The sequence below is a fragment of the Lissotriton vulgaris genome, chromosome 4_1 (assembly GCF_964263255.1).
Source record: "Lissotriton vulgaris chromosome 4_1, aLisVul1.2, whole genome shotgun sequence".
In the NCBI taxonomy this organism is placed as follows: Eukaryota; Metazoa; Chordata; class Amphibia; order Caudata; family Salamandridae; genus Lissotriton; species Lissotriton vulgaris.
In genome coordinates this window covers 610,708,816-610,730,017 of record NC_141691.1, presented here as the reverse complement: position 1 = coordinate 610,730,017, position 21,202 = coordinate 610,708,816, and the positions used below count along the sequence as shown (strand labels likewise).

Sequence of the window (21,202 nt, the reverse complement as noted above, 5' to 3'; positions counted from 1 at the left end):
GGAGAACCACAGCCAAGCCCAGAGGAGGGTGTTAACCAGGTACTATTTCAACCCTATTTCAACCAATTTCACTATTTCCCTACATATTGCACATAGCTGCAATATATAGGGAGGTACCAGTGATGGAACTGCCTGTAGATAGGTGCTATCTTCCAAGTGTTCCCCTCTCGCACCTCACAGAAGAGCAGAGAGAAGAACTGGAGGCAGATATCTGCCTAGAAGAACTGCAGGGGGCATTGCGCACCATGGCCCGCCTTAAGTCACCAGGGCCGGATGGAATTCCTGTAGAATTTTACCAGACGTATGCTGACATCATGCTTCCACGCCTGTTGGAGATCTTATAGGAGTCTACACTGGGTGGGAGACTACCGCGATCTAAGAGGGAGGCACAGATAATCATGCTTCCTACGCCTGGCCGGAAAGTGGAGGACCCAGGTTCATATAGACCCTAATCCATGCTGGGGGTAGATGCAAAATTGCTCGCTAAAGTCCTGGCCACGAGATTGAGTAGAGTTGTGACCTCCTTGGTTCATGAGGATCAATGTGGGTTCATACCTGGGAGGGGTACTCACATGAATATACGCCGGCTGTCTCATGTCCTTCACTGAGTAGCTAACAGTGATATCCAGTCGGCTGCAGTTGCCTTAGATATTGAAAAAGCTTTTGTTGCACTACGGTGGGAATATCTCTGGGAGGTTCTGATATGAAAGGGTTTTGGACGGGAATATATTGTGTGGGTTAAATTGCTTTACAAGCTCAAGTGCGTAATGGAGGGCAGGTATCGGTTATTATAAAAATTGAAAAAGGTACGCAACAGGGGTGCCCACTATTGACGCTGCTGTTTACACTCACGTTGGGACCTCTGGCTGTGAGGTTGAGGAGTGACATGGAACCGCGGGGTGTTCTGGTAGAGAGCCGCACATGTGATTTCATTGTATGGGGATGACACGCTTCTCTACATTAGACAGCCAAAGGATGTGATCCCAGTGCACCTCTGGTCTCTATATCAATCATCAGAAAAGGATACAGTTCCCGTTAGGTGCCCTCATAAGGGAGACACACCTGGACCTCCCCGAGGTGAGACAGACTTGGGAAATGGAACATTTTACATATCTGGGCATTCAGGCAGCTCACTTGTCAGATATTCAATACGAGCTAAATTGGGGTAGTATTATTGCATGACTTAATAAGTCGGTACAATTCTGGAATACGCTCCCACTGTCTGTCATGGGAAGAGTGGTTGTGTCAGAAATGGTGATGCTACCTCGCTGCCTGCATGTCTTGCAGAATTCTTTCTGCAGTATTCTGAAGTCCACATTTGACACACTCAATAGCCTACTGATTTCACTGGTGTGGGCAGGGCGAATGAGCAGGGTTAGGCTAGAAACGCTTAAGCTGGATATGGACTCTAGAGGATTGTGTTTACATGATTTTAGGTTACACTATATGACTGTAATGCTACAATATTCAGCACGGTTGTGTATGGAAGATCGCACAACAGACTGAGAGCTACTGGGGGAGTGGAATGAAGGGTCTCGGTTACAAAGATTTTTAATGGTGGGATCAAAGGTCCCCAGAGAAGTGCCCCCACATTGTGAGGCAAGTTGCTGTTGTCTGGGAACAAAGCGATACCAAAGGAGATGATGGACGGAGCGTTTGAGCAAATCAAACACTCACCCCCAGTCAACTGATCTGGGTTTAATCCATCATCATTCTTTAGCTCACTCCACCTCCCCAGTTCAGACATGGCCATATGCAAATCAGTCTGACCCTGTGCCTCATGGGAACAGTCCAGCCCGAACTGGCAAACTATGTCTTTCCTGGAGAGGAAACAAGCATCCTGCCGGATGAGGGTTATGAACCCGCTACCACCCCCGGGATGCGTGGCTGGGACATATTAATACTACAAAAATGTCACTTCTCCCAAAGATATTATATTTATTCCAATCCCTTCCAACCCCATACCTCAGGCTGACATCCTGTCACTCCAACGCATCTTCATCTCTTTTATTTGGGAACGGTCTCGTCCGCGTTTTTCTAATAAGATTCTGATGCTGCATCAGAACCGAGGTGGTCTTGCATGCCCCAATCTCTTGGAATACTAATGGGCCTGTCATCTTCGGTATATATCAGAATGGGTAGTCCGTGAGAGCGAGAAACATCGGTTCCACATGGACCGGGCGTTTTCCTGTAGGCTCTTATGGGATTTGGCTTGGCTCTCCCATGGAGCTCGTCCCCGTAGTGCATACACTGCTACTCCTACTAAAGGTATCCTGGAGATTTGGGATACATTGGCAGTATCTTGTGGTCTGACTACTTTCACTTCCCGTAACACCCCTATTATGCGCAATACTATGTTCCTCACGGCACTGCAATCTTGAACATTCAGTTTGTGGTCTGATGGTGAATGCTGTGTAATCCAAGACATGTTTCAGGGCGACAAATATCTCTCTTTTGATCAATGCAAATGGTCCTTCCACCTTATGGAGGGTGCTCGGATGCAATACTATCAGATACGGCATTGGTTGCTCTCTCAGGCCTATTCCCAGGGAGCCAATAGAAAACTCACAGCGCGTCAATTTGCTGGGTCGAGGGATCTGATCTCTCGCACTAGCACCAATCCCTGCCCCACAATTTTCAAAAGCAATGGAACACAGATTTAGGGGAAGACATATCTCCAGAGTGTTGGGTCTGGCTATGGCAGGATATCCCAAAAATATATCATAGCATACCGCAACGTGAATCAGCGTACAAACGTGTGTTGCGTTGGTACTTCATCCTGGTCCAACTACGCCAGACGTTACAAAATTGCCCCCAACTTGCTGGAGGTGTCCGGTCAGGCTGACAGAGGGGACTTTCTACATATCTGGTGGTCTTGCCCGAGCCTTGAAATGTTTTGGAAAGAGATTCTCAGTCATATAAAGGATCTGGTGGGTTTCCCTACTAGGCATTAGACCCCCGACCTTGAATGCTATGACGTATACAGACTGGCGTTTGATACTACAGATGCTGGGAGCAGCCAGGCAATCCATAGCTTTATTTTGGAAGAACACCCCCCCCCCCCCCCCCCGATGGCCACCTGGTTGCTCCGATTGTGGCATGTTCAAGAACTTGAATTGCTCACTGCACATATCAACCACACGAATGCCATATTCACCCATGTCTGGCAACCAATAATACGTCATCTTTCTAAGATGGAGCACTCTTGATTGGTTCCCCTTAGGGTACGAGCTCTACAACTGTTTGATGACTCTCTTGAACCCTATGTAAGGGACCATCGGCAGGATTCATCTGAACCAACCTTCCTGTGGGAGAGGCCTTATCTCTTCCTTTATACCAGGACCGTTGCCACCTCCAACAGCAGGTTATACTTAATGCAACTCCCCCTGCTCCCTTTCTTGGTTGAGTGGTTTGACCCTCCCTTCTTTCTCTTCTTTCCCTTTTCTTCCTTCTTTCCTTTTGTTCAGTGTAGGAGATGTGCCCCTGATGTAGCTCAGTTGGGAATATTAGTTTGTCTAGCGTATGAAAAAGGTGAGCAGGGTATACTGTATGTTACTTTACATAAATCACCTAATGATGTTGGCAAGGGCAAGCTTTCATAAGATTTTAGCGATGTCAGATCTCTTCGATTGGTCTTTCCCGAATTGAGAGAGATTTCCTGTAACCTTAGAAGGGTCTGTAGCATACTGTTTCGCTTTTTTGCTTTAGTTTTCTCCCTTCCTCTGGAGCAAAGGTTAGGGTGATAATGTATTGACTCCTTTATTTCCGTTTTACTCGAAATGTTCTGACATACAAATTGAGTGATGATATTCTCTTAATGCCTTTTTGACGGGGTTGCATTGCCTCAATTTGTATCTTATTTTTTCGGTGTCATGTGTTCAATAAACAGATTTGAAACAAAAAAAATGTAATGGGATGCAAGGTCGCTAGTAAAAACAAGTTTAAAAAGAAAAAAAGCTCTCAGAATTTAGAACTGAAGCTGACCAGGAAATCAGATTTCCGAATAACTATTCTTCGGCTAGTTGTCATGATCAGGAGTAGTGACTGGCAAGATACTTGCATGGATGTTTTTTTCTACTGGAACATCTAATGACGTTGTGGCATTAGTGAAGAGTTTTGATAATTATGGTAAGAGACAACCAACATATCCATGAAGCCTTAACAGAACATGATATCCCTTTCTACTTATTGTGGTTTGTGGTCTCAGATGCTGACTTCTGAACCTATTTTAAGGGAATTACATTGACCTTGTGAGACGATAGTGCAAAAGAACCACTTTCACAAATTATCCTAGTTAAGAAAATGATGAACATTATCAAATCCATGCATAGTGATATATCACCAGTTAATGATGGACTGATGAATACATTTTACCAAGAGCATGGGAAGTTGATAGCCCCTCATCTTTAAGCCATGTATGAAGAGGTGTGCCAAGTCCTATGTGAGGCAGTTGTGGTTGTGTTAATTAAAAAAACAAAAAAGCTATATGTATGTTCAAACCACTCTCCTTAACACAGATACCAAAATACTGGAAAAATCCTAGCCACTAAGGGGCATATTTACAATGGCTTTATCTGCACTTTTTTGGCAATAGAAAGCCAAAAGAGCAGAGATAAAACTAGTGTCCTATTTACAAGAGGATGCTAACATGCATAATCGCATGTTAGCACCCTTTTTCTCAACGCCTCCCTTTGGATCTCTAATGAGATGCAAAGTGGGCATCACTGGGCGTACCCAGGATGGACTACCTTGCAAATATCGTTGATGTTCACATCACGATATTTACAAGGCAGACCACAGGATTTTAGCACACATTCGATTTTGGCAAAAACTGCAGTTTTTGCCAAAATCTAGCGTCTGCTAAAACCCTGACTTAGCCATCCCTAACATAGGGCGTGGATTATGCTGATACGACCCTGTGGGTCGTATCAGCAAGGTTATCACCGTTTTGCAGGGAACATCGCTGGAAAACCAGCGATGTTCCCTGCAAAAGGGAGATAACCTCGCTATCACAGCAATTTTTATCTCCCTGGAGTAACGCGTTATTAATTACTCGCTACCAGGGCGATAAATAACAGAGATAGCTTACGAAAATATAATTATCGCTAAGCACGGCCAGCGATAATTATCGCTGGCCGTTGTTAATATGCCCCTAAGTTTGTTCCGTATATGTCATATCTCTGCATCCTCGTTGTAGTCTCATAGCAAACACTCCCAGACCTCAAAGCTACACACTGTGAAGTCCTTTGACTCGCAAGACGGGAAATTCATGTTTGCAAAACTACAAATATTAAGCCTAGAGGAAGGCTGCAAAGGCATGATCTCCTTATTTTGGGTGAAAATAAATACTTATGTTACCTTTTGTTTCTACCTCCATGGGCACCTGGCAGGGTTGCCCCATCCCTGTTATTATTGAACATTATGCTAGAGCCTTTGACTTGCATACTAAGGGCCTTATTTACGGGGATTTGGTTTAGCGCAGTGCAGCAAGTGACCTAGCTGCTCTGTCTTACTCCGCAGGAATGCACCGTATTTATGTAATAAGGTGCATTCCTGTCCTTTCTTACTGTGCTGGCCATGGTGCATGTGTGCCTGTGGTGTCAGCAGGATTGTTTTTGTGCAGGACAGGGCACCTTCCTGCACAGAAACAGTCCTAAGAGGCGTTTTCCTCTTTCTAAGTGTGCTGCAGAAAGCAGAAAACATAGAAAGAGGAATTAAAAAGGAGAAATAATAACATTTCTCCTTGTTTCGCTTCACCTCAGGAGGTGTATTTGGCACTTCACCAGGTTTACATGGTTTTATAACTCTGGGGCAGCGTCAAAATTCATGGGTTTTGCATGGGAAAACCCACCGCAATGCCCATGGAATGCCTCCGGCCTGCAGTGTAACGTAATGCAGCACTGTCCGCTGCTTTGCCTTCCTCCATATCGATGAGGCAATCAAAACAACGCATAGTGGCTTTGCAGGGACTCATAGATATGACTTTGTAATCTGTGCCACCTGAGCATCACAATAAGTGATGCGCAGGGTGCTCGTAAATAAGCCCCTAAGAGAATACCAACTGTGATGTGGTTTACTTGTGGGCAGTTGTGGTATCCTGCTGTCAGTATATGTAGGGGATTTTCAGCATCTGATTTTGAGCACTCATTCTGAGTGCTCGAGCACAATTTGCTTTTTACTGGCATGCTAGCTGCTGTATTTGCCTTACCATGAGACAGAGAGCAAGGCTGCCTGTCTGGTTTCGGTATTGCAGACTGACTGAAAGCTTGATATCTGTGCTGGTGAACAAGTCGGAATGTATCACCAGACACAGGGGGAGAAACATGGAAGAGAGTGAGAAAGAAAATATTCAGATGCCCACAGTCTGGAAACATGCAATGGTCTTACCTCTGTTAAAAAAGCCTAATGCAGATCCGACCTTGCCATCCAATTTTAGACCCATTTCCTGCTCCCGACTTTCTCGAAGGTCTTGGAGAAGCACGTTAATGGACAGTTATCTTTATTTGTGGAAACGTCTCAATTCCTGCATGTTAGAACTGGCTATTTCTGGTAGGCTAGGGTTGACGCCAAAGCCAGGCAGAAACCGCCATTCTAGTCAGGGCAAGGAAGTCACACGCCAAGATAACCCCTGCTCACCCCCTTGGTAGCTTGGCACAAGCAGTCAGGCTAAACTCGGAGGCAATGTGTAAAGCATTTGAGTCAGCGCACAACAGCAACAACATACTAGGCACACCACAAAAGAGACTCCACACAAGGTTATTATTAAATACCTTTTGTATTGTAAAAGCACATCAGATAAAATCACACATATACATGGTGCCAATTGGCACGAAAAATATTCACATGGGATTATTCACAAGACAGGGCCACATGGGCCACAATCAGCACTTAAGTAGAAATGAAATACTATCAGAACTTAGACTAAAAGAATATAAAATCACTGTAGCACAAAGTAACAGTTATGAATTACATCCAGTAACTACTGGGAACAGGTAAGTACACACTACGCAACCCTAAACCCCTTAGGAGCATGTCACGCAGGGAACATTGACCTCACTAGGACCACCTGTACTAAAAAGAACAACCACCTAAGTATCACACAGCATTTAGGGGTCTAGGAAAGAACACATTACCCATGATGCATAAATATACATTCAGAGGTGCAGCGCAAGAGGACACATGATGAATAAAACATTCAGAGGTGCAGCGCATGAAAAGAAAGACACATAATGCATGAAACATCCAGAGGTGTCAAGAGTAAAGCACATGAAAGAAAGACACATAATGCATAAAAACATTCAGAGGTGCCAGAGTAATACAATAGCGCAAAAATCACATGAGGCCTAAAAACCTTCAGAGGTGCAGGAATAACACATGATGCAAGAGATCACATTCAGAGGTGCAATAACCATATACTTGCGCAGCAACTCACATCAGCCACCACCGGTGGCAGTCCCTAGGCCAACGGCCTTGTTGGGGCTCAGACGCCCTGAGTCTCAATGTCAGGGTGCGCTGCTATGCAGCGCCAGTCTCAAAGTACAAAAAGCCTAAACGTGGCAGCTGCCCACAAAGTGCTGGGCAACTGGGGAACAACAAAACTGTGCCATGGCCCTCACTAGCCCTCAGGAGCAAACTGCGCCCATGCTGGAGCCACACAGGCTCTTAAAACAATGGTGCTCCCTGGTAGGAGTGGGCGGGCACCGACAATATGCCCCGATGCCCCCTCCCAGCCACCCAGGCTCTCTGCACAATGATGCCCCCACGTTGGAGCCTGTCCGGGCTCTAAACTGCAACTGCCCCTGGGGAGCCTCGTGGGCTCGAGCCAATGGTGGGGCGACCCACTGCCATCCGGGGCCGCCCTAGATGCACCAAAGTCAATTATGCCCCTACGAGCTTCTGGGCTCGCCAAACAAGATGCGGCCCCTTGAGCCTCTCTGGGCTCGCAAAACGCGGGGGGGCGACCCACTGCCAACCGGGGCCGCCCTGCAGGTCCTTCCTGCTATGCCTGTCCCACGCACCTGCCGTAGCCACCCCAGAGCCCTCTGCAGAGCGGGGCGGCTCCGCACCCTGCACCGGCGAGGTAGGCGACCTCGCACTTCCCCTCCCAGCCGGCTTCCACTCACCGGCTTCCTGGACATGGGGGGGGCAGCACGTCTCCTTCACCTCGCCCGGCAGCAGCGCTTCCCTCGAGGGGGAAGGCAGGGCTCTTCCTGCAGCACGGGGCGGTCGAGCTTCTCTCTCTCTGCAGGGCTCCATCGGCACACGGGAGCCCTGCCAACCGGCCGCCTCGTCTCCTCGGGGCCCCCTCAGCCGAGAGGAGCCCCGCGAACGGCCGCCATCTCCCGCGCCTTCTCATTTCTTCTTCCCGCCTCACTGGCTGCGGGGCGGGACTTCAAGCCGGCCGCGAAGGGATTGGCCGGCCGGCCAGGTACTTCCGGGTCGTTGCGGGCAGCGCAGCGGCCCTTCTCCTTAGTTAGGCAGGCGGGCAGAGATCGCGAGGTGGACACTCGCTAATTAAAGAGATAACTGGGCAAATCCAAGTCTGCGAAATAAGCGGAGTGGGCTCCCGCGCCGATCTGCCGCCGGCCTCCCGCAGCAACGCGCTCCCAAGCGCTGTAGAGGCACATAAAGCACTCCAGCGCTATAAGTGAAAAGAGAACGCTCCCAGCGCTACCAGCAGGATAAAGCGCTTCCATAAAGCAAAAAGCGCTCCCAAGCGCTAAGGAGGACAGATCCAGCGCTCCCAAGCGCTATGGCAAAGACAAAGCACTTCCAGGTGCTTAGGGGGGCAGAGAGTCCAGCCAAGTCCCCCCCTCAGCCCAGGCAAGGCAGAGGGGTCCCCCCACAAGTCCTCCAGGCATCCAGGGAAAGGTCCATCAGGTGCCCAGGGGCTGGGCAGAGCCAGGGATTCCCCTGAGCTCAAGCAGCAGCAGCCCCTGGCAGATTCAAGTTGAAAACAAGAAGATTTTGGAAGGAGACACAGCCCCTTCTTATACACAGAAATGTCTTTGAAGCCCTTTGAAGCCTTGGTGCAAGGGGCCCTGAGTACTGGAATGTTTCTGGTTTTCGTCTTCCTGTCAGCCTCCGGTCAGAGGTGACAGTGGGCCGTCAGGAGGGAGAGCCAGCAGGGTGGGCAGGCAGGCACGGCCCGGCACCACCAGATGCTCTTTCCTCCCATCCCTGACAGCAGAGGGGCCTTTCATCTACGGCTGACTCAGACCCCCTCCTCCGGGGCCTTGCAGACCCTGCAGACCCTGTCCTACTCAAACCAGACAGTCCATCCACCAGCAGGCCCAGGCACTCCTGGACCAGGCTCACCAGCCAATCGCACGCCAGCACCAACTTACACAAATATGCCAACTTCTAAAAGTGGCGCTTCTAGACTAGACACAATCATGCCGCATACACCATTTTGCAGCATTCAGTCTCACGAGTTCGTACATACCAAACTCGACCCTGCACTCCCCACACATCAGGAACTACCATGGGCATACATATTCCCCATTCATTCCTATGGGAGGGCAGGTCACTCACCACTCATTCACAGAGAGCTCAAGCACTTTACACTGTACCACAGTGAAAAAGTGCGCAGAGGCCTAAATTCACCAACACCAGGTTCCATAAACAGGCTAGGAAAAAGCAAAAAGTCTAGGGGTGAACCTGCCTAAAGGGCCAGGTCCAACACTGCACAACTCGCAATCAGGATTTAGAGCAGGGTTCTCCACGGAGACTACTTTGGTGGGTGTTACTGAGATGTTATGCCACCGCTTGGACGCTGGCGACACGGTTGCACTTATTTTATTAGATTTAAGTGCCGCTTTTGATACGGTTTCTTATACCGTATTACTTGGATCTTTACAGGCACTAGGTATTGCTGTGACGGCGCTTGGTTGGGTGTCTTCCTTTCTAGCAGAACAAACATTCCAGGTGTATTCCACCAGGGCCACGTCTAAGTCTTATTCCTCCTTGTTTGGTGTGCCACAGGGCTCTATTTTGAGCCCGTTGTTTTTCAATATTTATGTTCAACCACTACCAATTATTGCGGAAGCGGAAGGGCTTTGCATTGTTTTCCTATGCTGATGATACACAAATCATCTTTTCATTATCAGCAGGGGGGAAACAGGACCCTTCTAATTTGCAACTAGGCTTGCGCAGGATTGCAGCTTGGATGCAATTAAATTTGCTCAAGCTTAACAGGGTAAAAACTGAAGTACTCATTTTTAAGAAAGAGTATGAACGCTGGGGCCCCCAACATTGGCCTGCAGAAATGGGACCTTTACCCACTCCTTCCTCTCAGGCAAGCAATCTAGGCTTTATCATAGACAATAAATTGTCAATGAAACAACAGGCAGTTCAGACTGCAGCCACCTGTTTTACCATTTTAAAATGGCCCAACAAAAATGATCTGGATCCTCCCTGTAAACACCCAAAGAACAGTCGTCCAGGCTTTAATAACATTGTGCCTGAATTACAGTAACATTGTCTTTCTGGGGTCTAACAGAGAGGTACTACGAAAGCTTCAGGTGGTGCAAAATTGTGCTGCTGGATTGCTCTGTGGCCTTCCCAGAATGTCCAACATGGGAATTGCCCTGAGAGAACTGCATTGGCTCAAGGTAGAACATCGCATAAAATGTAAAGCCTTATGCTATATGTTCAGAATAAAGATCGGCTCTGCCCCCAAATATTTACAAGATCTGGTCCATGAGTACCGCCCCGACACCTGCTTCGTTCGTCATCAGGAGAACTGTTTGAAATCCCGAGGTTTAAACTGTCGAGAATAGGAGGCCACTCCTTTGCTCTTCTTGGGCCAACCCTTTGGAATTCCTTACCTGATGCGATGAGGAGGGAGAAGCTGTTACCCGTCTTTCGGAAACAGTTAAACACCTGTTTTTTTAACCTATATTGCTGATTCCGTTGTCTCCTAGCTTCTGTTATGGCCTGCGCTGTGAAACCCTTGTTGGGTAGCTGTGCGCATTACAAAATAAAATAACATAACATAACATACCCTATATGACCTGGACATTAATTCACTCCAGGAAGTGTGTGCATGAGATTCTCTAACAGGAGTCTAGCGTTCCTTTCTCAGCCTGCATCGACCTGTTCTCCAGCACCTTCACTTCCTGTGAGTCTGTTGTCTAACCTGAGTCCTAAGGCTGCCTCCATGCCCTCTTAAACACTGTTTGTCCATCCAGTGCTTCATCCTTCTATTCATATGGATCCAGTGTTATGCAGAAATTTGTCCTGCACTTCCTTGGGTGCTCTTTGCTATCAGACTTTTATGTTCGGCTGAGCTCCCATGCACTGATACTCCTCACATCCCAGGCATGTTCTGCATCAAATGGCTAAGCTGGGATGGGTGCGCATGAGTGCTATCAACCAGGAGGGCCACCTTTTGCTCTCTCAATGCAAATAGAACAACACAGCCAAATTATAAAAAGATAAACCCCAATAACCTAGAAGGAGTAGCTTTAACCACCGAAAAACATGACGTAAATCTGGGTAACTCATTATAGTCGATCTCTTGACTACTACACAACTGCCGCTTAGCAATGAAACACGCCTCTGACATCGTTGACCTCATCTTGAGCCAGGTAATTGACGTGACCATCCTGACGGAATCGTGGCAGATTGAATCATCTTCCCCATGTTTAGACCTACTGGTTCCACCAAACTACAACATTGTCAGGCTATAGAGACTAAACAAAATGGGCGGAGGCATTGCCTGTATCCATCAATCCGACACCTATTTCACAAAACTTCACTCTGACCCCTTGAATCATGTGAATACCTCAGGCTTTCTATAGGATCTACAGATAACCAACTTTGCAAACTACACATGTTTTACCATCCCCCAGGTCAAAACGGCATGTTCATAGTCCAATTAATGGAAATCATTACAACAAACTCTGTCTTTCATTCCAATGATATATTCCGAGAGGACTTCAATCTTCATTGGGACAACCCCTATGAAAATCAGGTCAATGTTGTTAAAGATTTCTTAGCTGACCAGTCCATGGTCCAAGCCTGTACTGGTCCAAGCCTGTACTCTACCAACCCATGCCAAAGGTGCTACACTAGACTAGATCATCTAAAAAGAAAAAGCGATTAAAACATTCGCGATCATTACTTGTAATTGGTAAGACCACCATATTATTTCTTTCCAAATACCCGCCATAAAAAATAAATCAACCTTACAATCAGTCAAACCCAGAAAATAGGTTTGAGACTCAAAAGTCCTAAACTTGGAGAAACTAGCAGCACGTTGCGAGAAAGAACTTCAACCTGCTAATGATAAGGCAGACGTCGGCGAACTCACGGAACACTACAACTCCATGATGACAAAACTAATAGCCCCATCAAAGCTCAAAAGAATACCGGATAAAGACAAAAACCCATGGTTTAACAGATCTCTGAATGAAGAAATATACGAAAACTGAGACTAACTGAACGGTAATAAAGACAGCACCCATCATCCCCTCAAATAAAACTGCTTAGAAAGACCAGAAACCCCTACAATGAAAGTATACTAAAAATACTTTTTTAGATTGGAACTTGACCAGGCCAAAAACAGACCGAGGAAACTTTTCAAATATTAAAACAACAATCAAACAAAATTGCCAAATCCTCTCTAATAACATCAACATTAAATAAGCAGTGAGGAATTTTCATCCTTCTTTACAGCTAAATCCAACTCCCTGGAGAATGAGCTCAGGACTGCTGCTGATAACCCAGCTGTCCTAAAGAGTGCACTAGCTGATTGTCCAGTCCAACCCGCTCAGTCAATGCCCAAAAATAAAGCTCAAAGGTTAACTTTCACACTATATGATCACAGATATATTATTAAAACCTTATTGACTATAAAACCGAACAACCACTATGATTCTCTCCCCTCAAAAAGTTTGTCGACAATCAACCATATTGTCAACCCCATTTGGCCTAACATTGTCAATGTGTCACTATCTTAAAGATACATTCCAGACTGCCTAAAAACTGGCCAAGTCATCCCCATCTTTAAAAAACCAACAGAGAACCCCTCGACCCCAAACAACATGTGATCCTTAACCAACATTCCCATGCTAGCTAAAGTACTGGAAAAATGTGTTCAACAACAACTGAACCAACACATTGCTGAATTCAAGCTATAAGATGACTGCCAATCGGTGTTCAGACCAGGTCACAGTACCGAAACAGCAATTTTGCATATAGTGGATGACACCTTACTTGCACTAGACCATAATGAAACTTGCCTGCCAGTTCTTATTGACCTCTCACCCCCATTCAACACTGTTAACCACAGCAAAATACTTGAGCGACTTGAAAATAGGATGGGGTTATCAGAAACAGTCCTAGTAGAATAGTTTAAATATTTCTTAGAGAACAGATTGCAAAGATTTCTGTTGAATCAAAAACTATATTTACCATCCTCTACTCTAGTTGGAGTACAAGGCTCAACATTATCCCCATCACTATTGAGTCTCTATGTTGAACCACTAACCAAAATATTACAGCAGGCGAACATCTCCTTCCACAAAATGCGGATGACACACAGATGCATATTAAGATTACGTAGCTGAAAAAGATCAAAGCGATGAACAAGGCATTAAAGAAGACTGTTGAATTGGCTAACAAAAATTCACCTAGGGCTAAACTCACAAAAAACTGAATTCCTTCTGATTTCCCCCCTGAAACGTCTACGCTGATAAAGGATTGGACCAAGATGATCACTGTGCTAAATTGTACTCCGATCCTAGTGGACTCTACCAAGTCATTAGGAATTATTCTGGATTAGAACCTAAACATGTGAACTCACATCAACACGTTGGCAAAAATGCCCGCTTTCACCTGAGCTATCTTAGAAAACTGAAACCATTCATCAAGACATCAGACCTCAAAACAGCAGTCCAGGCATTAGTCATCTTGAGGATTGAATATGGATGTAGAACTTTACCAGGACTACCCAAGATCTCAACGGCCCACTAAAAGCTTGTCTTGATGCAGCCGCAAGACTCATAACAGGATCTAGAAAATGTGATCACATCACTCCACATCTGAAAGCACTCAATTGACTGCCATACGAAGCAAGAATACAACTAAAGGTGGCCTGTATCACACACAAAGTAATACACTCCAAAACACCACTGTACCTAGCCCTGAAAATTATGATATCTGGAGGAAACAGATTCTCTCGGAGTTCCGGAGATCTTTTACTGAAACTCTCATTCTTCCAAAAGAAAAAAACATATGATAGAGCATTCTCTGGAGCTGCTCCAAGAATATAACATTTGCTTCCCCTGAACATCAGAAGAACCCCAACCACTTCAGTATTCAAAAAGGAAGCTAAGACCTTTCTAATGAACAAATTCCTCCCATAACCAACAGCAGACTGAACACACCATTGCTCTAAGCAGGGTCTAAAAGACAATCTTTCGATTTTCTATATTCTGCTCTCTCCAGAAAACTACATAAATGCAAGATAACAGATCTTCTGTCTTATTCGAGTGAAACTATCTGATCGTTTGTCCTAGACTAGACTTCTGGATTTAGATCTATATTTTATAAACAGCATGTTTTGCTATGCACAGACCATTATACTAAATACATATTGAAATATCCTTTTGAGGACAGGTGTATCTAAATATCACATATGGTAATACTTAGGACATGTACAATTGTATTGTAAGTTAATAACTAGTAATCTTTTTGACTAGTATTATTTAAAGTACAAATGTTTTCCAGGTTAACGTGAATAGGGATGCTTGTAATTGTTTAAAAGACTCAAACTAACTGTCAGAATTACAATGCTTTAGAATTGTGAAGCACTCTGATACTCAATTTGGGTCTTGTTTACGCTATACAAAACACTGAATAAACAAACAAACAAATAAATAAATAAATAGGTAAAACAGGAATAATCACTGTTAGCAGTAGCTTAGAGTAATGCGGCAAGAAATAGCACCATCAAGTGCTAAAGAGCACGGCAGGGAAGGAGTGCATAGAATGCCTTAACTCTCAAGCTAGGAAGACGTACTATATAGAAAGGCACAAACAGATGTTCCAAAAATAGGTGCTTAAGTCATTTAGAACTAATGAGAAATGATCTTCCGATGGGTTGTTGTCTTCTTTCTTGATTTCCACGGTAAACGTCCAAGTCAACATGTTGTTATTTGAATACGGCTACAACGTATTACAAAATGATACATCTAGGAAGGTTCTTATGAGAACCTTTGCAAGCCAACTCGGTTAGCTGTCCAGTGTCCCATTGTGTAGTAATGGACTGCTCTATGAAATGAGACATTAATATCTAGCAGGTCCTGATTAGATAATGGGATTTCAAAACTATAGCACACATTTTCATACTTTAATATACCTGTTCATTATAAGCACATGACAAAGAAAAATTTCTAAAATACGATGGAATCCTATGGTGTGAGAAGGAAAGAATTTTCATTTTGCCCCTTTAATAAATCACATTTCCCCTAACCACTATATTGACACACATTTTCTACGTTAATGTTAAGGTACATAATATTATGTGGTTACATTTGCGTAAAAAATTTCAACTTCCACAACGTTCTGGTATGCCACAATGATGAATTTACAGGGCCTATCAGAGACTTTTTGAGGTATGGCCAAATTTGGCTCTGGCCCAGGGCCCCAATGTTTCAGTCGGCCCCCTGATAGAGCCTAGTCCATTCTGTTCTGCAGAGTCTCATCCTGATGGCCTTAAGTAATTCCTAATTTTAAATATTGTTTTCCTTTCATGTATTGTTGATGTGGGTGATGTGTGAGAATATATTACAGACAGTGTGTAGAAAAATGGGTTTGTTTCATGCAACAGCCATACCAAAGTTTCATTTTGATCGAAATAGGAGCTCTCATATAAGAAATGGGAGGGTGTCACAGAGAGTATTCGCAGTAATATCTGTGAGCTGCTACTGCTATGTTACAATATGGAAAACAGACATCACTATCCCTGAATATTAGCTCGAAACAAACTAAGAACTTGGACAAATGTGCCAGTGCGCTGCCAGTGACCTACTCAAAGAGGGCATGAAAGAGCTGAAATTAGATCATAAATTGAAAGCTGTTATGAATAGGGGCCCCCACAATATGTTTAGCCAAGGGCCTCCAACATTCTTAAGATGCTCCTGCACCCAATGAAGATTTGCAATTCGATGAAAGTGTGGCCCAGAACTGATGATAAGGGACTAGTTTAGGGGTGTCTCCTATTGTAAAGATGCTACAGACACATAAGCCCTTCTGTTGCCTCCCAACTCGGTCCCCAAGGACAAATGGAATCCACTGCATTCTAATTAGTGAGGAAAGAGGAACACTTACTGTAAAATTATGGCTGTTCAATACTCACACGAGTATGCATTCTCCCATGGTTATGTAAAGGCGATCCTGTCTGTATTTGAAATCCTGTAATATTTGATAGTAAGAAAAACTGTTTTCCAGAATTTGGACACAAAGTCCCACTAAAGATACTCAAATATACAGATGTAAACCAGCACTGAGCTTCCTGATATTGATCTGGTATTACTACAATGGCTGAAAAGTTCAATAAAGTTCTAAAAAACAAACACATCCTGTGCTCACTTCCTTGGCTATATATGGAGGCTACATCCCCAGGGAAACATATGATGTTTGACTTGTAATGACATTTACCATTAATGGCTCCCCCTTTAGCCAGACTATTACCTTTTTCGAGAGTCAGAGAATGCCTGAATCATGCAGTAGTTTTGTGCAGTGATATGCCCAAATTCCAGAAAATAAGATTTTTTTCTCAGTTTTATACTGGAATTAACTTCCTACCTAGGTTACCATTAGAAACTAAGGGGCTCATTAGGAAGGCAGGCGGACTTTACTCTGCCCGCCATCCTCGCAGTGCTGGGACCGCCCGCCAGACGTGCAGCGGTCCAGCACCACTGATTAGGATGCGACTGCCACCCTGCCAGTCGCATTCCGCATATTTGACATTGCAGCGGGTGCTGCCAAATTAGTATGTTGTGCATTCCCATGCACCAAGTGGCAGGCACTGTGTGGTGCCTGCAACCTTGTACATGGAACTGCAGGGGATACCATGGGTACCCCCCAAGGGTACCCCTCACCCTCCCTGTAGGCCCGCAACGGGCCCCCAAAGCACATCCCAGTCAGCCTTTCCATGGCGACATCGCTGCCATGAAAAGGCCTTTCCCACCATGCATCATAATATGGATGGCGGTGCCTTCTAGGCACTGCCACCATATTGTGCCCCAGCTCCGCCTGGCCTGCGATCGGAACGATTGCTGGCCATCGGAAAAGCGGAGATACACTTTGCGTCCGCCGCTATACCCCCCGCCATAATAATATGGCCGGAGTAAATCAGGTTGGGATGACGATCCACCCTCCATCCTAATGACCCCCTAAAAGTTCATTTTGGTACGTTGGGAAAAACACATTTTTATATTATTTCCTTGTGTTTTCATAATTTTCTATGCATTTTCATCAGCTTCATGTATATTTTATGAAATTACTTTTTATAAAAAATGTGTGCGGAGTCTATATGCTACTAGCTTATTTTGTGCTGAACGAACATTCGAAGCAATGAAATAAAAAAAAACGAAACACTTTCTGTGAAAAGTTGCCATCCCATGTGAAGCTATGTCAATCCATCACTGCATTTAAAGGTTGTCCACTGACTTTGATCTCCATTGGGTAAAAGGAAGTTGACTTTTTTCGAGCCCAATGGAAATGCGTTGTTGTTTGTTCCAGTAACAACTGACTACAGGTTGTACTTTATAATGTACATTGAGCCTTGCACTGTTGCAGTCACACCCTGTACTTTGTTGTGTAGAAGGCTGACGATCATGAAGAGGAGAGCAACAGGCATGACGAACAACTGCCTACAGAGGTCAGGGAGCCAGAAGCAGAGAGCCGACCGGAAGAGGTGCAAGAGGAAAAGCTGGAGACCGAGCCCGTGCCGATGCCAGAGGAGGTCCCTGAACAAGAGCCGGAGCCAGAGCCAGAGCCAGAACAGGAACCTGTTCAAAAGGCAGAGCACGAAACTGAAAGTAATTTGCAGGAGCACCCAGAACCAAAAGTGCCTCAGGTACCCTCATCATTATTTTTTTCACTATCACCTATTGATTTGCAAATGACTGCCCAGTCATGTACAAATGGCGGGTCTATGCACTGCAAGCTTATGGAGATAATTGCCAGCATGAGGTACATATCAACCTCCAAGCAACTGGTGTGTAAACACTTTCCCAGTCTCCTTCCTGAAATTGTGCAAGCAAGCAGCAGTTGTGGCCAGATACAACATGACTCAGATCAGAATCCCTCTGTTTCAAAAACAGCCTTTGAAAGCAAGGCATTCTAAGTCATTAGAGTGATGTAGTCTCCCTTCGCAGACTCTATTATTTTGTTTGAAATGAGCTGTAGGGCATGTTGGCTTATTTGGCAGAGCTCTTAGAGTAGAAAATAGCTTCCTTGGGCACATCAATGTTTAATTGCCTTAAGCTAAACAGCAAAAATTGTTAATGTCTGAAGAGTGATGGACATGGTAGCCAGCAAGCTGCAGAAAGTGTATTGACCGTTACCTCTTTGCTAACCCAAATTCTTTTCTTGCAGGACAAAATAATAATCCCTTCAGTAGTCATAGAACCAGCCTCAAATAATGAAGACGAGGAGGATTTTGTAGACGGCATTGCCCATGACCACAGTATTTCAGCAGCAGGAGAGACCATCTCAGGCTATGATGCCAGCCAATCCGAGTCATCAAATGATGTACATCATGCTTCATCAGTGCCTAGCGAAGATCACACTGCATCGCAGGACATGCCACCCAACCTACTCTATAAGGTAATTTTTGCACATGCTTGTTTGGCAGCTCTTTTTTATACAGTGTGTTTAGTGTGCATTATCTTGGTTGAGTGTGGCAATAGGATTATGGAAACCACCAATTCTCCTGGTCCAATTTGGTGGTGATGACTTGAGTTCCTTCGCAGATGGAAAGTCCTTCTTCGTGCCTTAGCACTTTAGACTTCTTGGTGCAGAACATTCGGCGACTCCCTTATGGGGATGTGCTCTAACTATTCTGAGACTCAGATAGAAAATAAAGGACTTAGCACCAGATTCATCAAAGTCATGTTTTGCGAGTCCTTAATAGCGAATTTTAAGGATTCGCTATTAAAGACTTGCAAAACGGGATGCATGTAGGAATCGCAATATTATTTGCGAATCCTACTGATTCCTAATTTGCGATTAGCTAATTGCTAATCGCAAATAAGGAATGGTTTTCCCATTCATTCCTATGGGCCTAAAGGCCCATAGGAATGAATGGGGAGTCATTCCTTATTTGTGATTAGCAATTAGCTAATCGTAAATGTGCAGCAATTTCAAGGGTGCCAGGGTGTTCAAAGGACACCCTGTTGCACCCCTGAAATGGTAATGTTCACTGGTGTTGCGCACACACATGTCCCAAGGACATGTGTGTGTGTAACATACAACTTAGAAAAATGCACTAAAGTGCATTTCCTAACTTTTTGCTATTTACCACGTAGTTTGACTTCGCGGTAAATAGCGGCCCCAGATTGCGAATTTGCAATCTAGGAATGGTTCATGCATTGCATTTAATGAATCTCAAATTGCGATTCCTTAAATGCAATCGCAATTTGAGAAATCGCAATTATTTGCGAATTCTTAAATTGCAAGTGCATGAACCCTTGATGCATCTCAAATGCCATTTTTGCGGGCGCAAACGGACGAATTTTGCGATTCGCACCGTTTGCGCTCGCAAAAATGCTTGATGCATCTACCTGTAAGGTCCTTTTTGAGAGCTTGACAGTGGCAGATATCATATCTGGTCTATTACAAGTCCATTACAGCTTATGGGACTTGTAATAGATTAAACCGGATAACGGCTATGTTTACGAACGAGCATCCTGTCGGCCAAACTCTAACTAAGGCCTTAAGTAACCAAGAGTTGTAAACATCAGTAGGAAAGGAGTATCAACCCATAACACAAGCAAGATGTGTGTCCATGTGCGTTTGTATGTGTGTGCTAATGTTTGTATGTGTGTGGGTGTGTGTGTGTGTGTGAGTGTAAGCAGCGACGGCTCGTGGAGGGAGTTACGGTGGGGCAGGAGGGTGGGGAGGGGGAGGGGCAGGGTGGAGGTTGCTAAAAACCGGCATATGGATAATTGCAGGTAAGTAAACAATTTAATTAATAAAACGAATTTCGTAGCTCGCACTGCATTGCATTTTGCGATGCAAGGCGCACTAAGAAATTCGTTTTATTAATTAAAGTGTTTACTTACCTGCAATTATCCATATGCCGGTTTTTAGCAACCTCCACCCTGCCCCTCCCCCTCCCCACCCTCCTGCCCCACCGTAACTCCCTCCACGAGCCGTCGCTGAGTGTAAGAGGGGGAGCTACATTTAGATGACCTGATATTCCAGCAGTTGGGAGGAAAATGGTCAGATTTTTAACAAGGCACAAAATCATAAAATAGATAAAAATGTACATATCTGACTGCTTATGGTCTATAATTAAGCAGGCACTTGTGTAGAATATTGGGATCATTATTGACGAAAATGAATATGTCTAACCAACGTAGCATACCTAATTAATTCCTCAGCATGAGCTCCAATTTGTATAGCGGTAGTGTGTCTGGAGTTAACACCCACCACAGCTATTAAGCTGCACTAGTGGGATGCCCTGGACATAGGGTCGAAGCAAAATATCAGACACTACATTCAGATGTCTGTTAAAAAGGTTTATTAAACATTTGCCAAACTTTGAACACTGAACGCTTGGATAAGTAAAATGCACAAATTACTAGTAAAAGTTAATGCTTTCGAAACATCTTAATTATTTTTTTCCTGCCTGCTCTGCCATGATGAATCTGAGAGTGGGAATGTCATCATACTGGAAGGTTTGGTGGGATTTGTCAGTTTAGCCTTCAACCCACACTAATCTGGCGATGGTGCAAGGGTGCCTGCATTGGCGCTAGGCAACTAATTGTAGCACCATCGCAAGGGAAAACACAGGGGTGCGCTGTATTGTTGTAAGTATGGCGCTTCCCTGCATTTTAGAAATGTCGGAGCGAGGTGCTGACATTTTCTTGTACATATACCCCCTTGTATCAAGCCATACTGGTAGGGGGGGCGCTCACAACTCCACAACAAGCTCCTTAATAAAATCCTCATTGAAAGACCT

At 44.8% G+C, this 21,202-nt stretch overlaps 1 protein-coding gene across 6 annotated transcripts in view; it reads left to right on the top strand.

The window, feature by feature from the left end:
• Window positions 1-21,202, top strand: part of AMPH (amphiphysin) — a 987,297-nt gene that overhangs the window by 945,489 nt on the left and 20,606 nt on the right. For all 6 annotated transcript variants that reach the window (XM_086964852.1, XM_086964854.1, XM_086964849.1 and 3 more), the window contains 2 exons: window positions 17,837-18,091; window positions 18,613-18,843. In XM_086964852.1, the coding sequence (XP_086820978.1) occupies window positions 17,837-18,091; window positions 18,613-18,843 (486 nt within the window). The remainder of the gene's footprint in view (window positions 1-17,836; window positions 18,092-18,612; window positions 18,844-21,202) is intronic.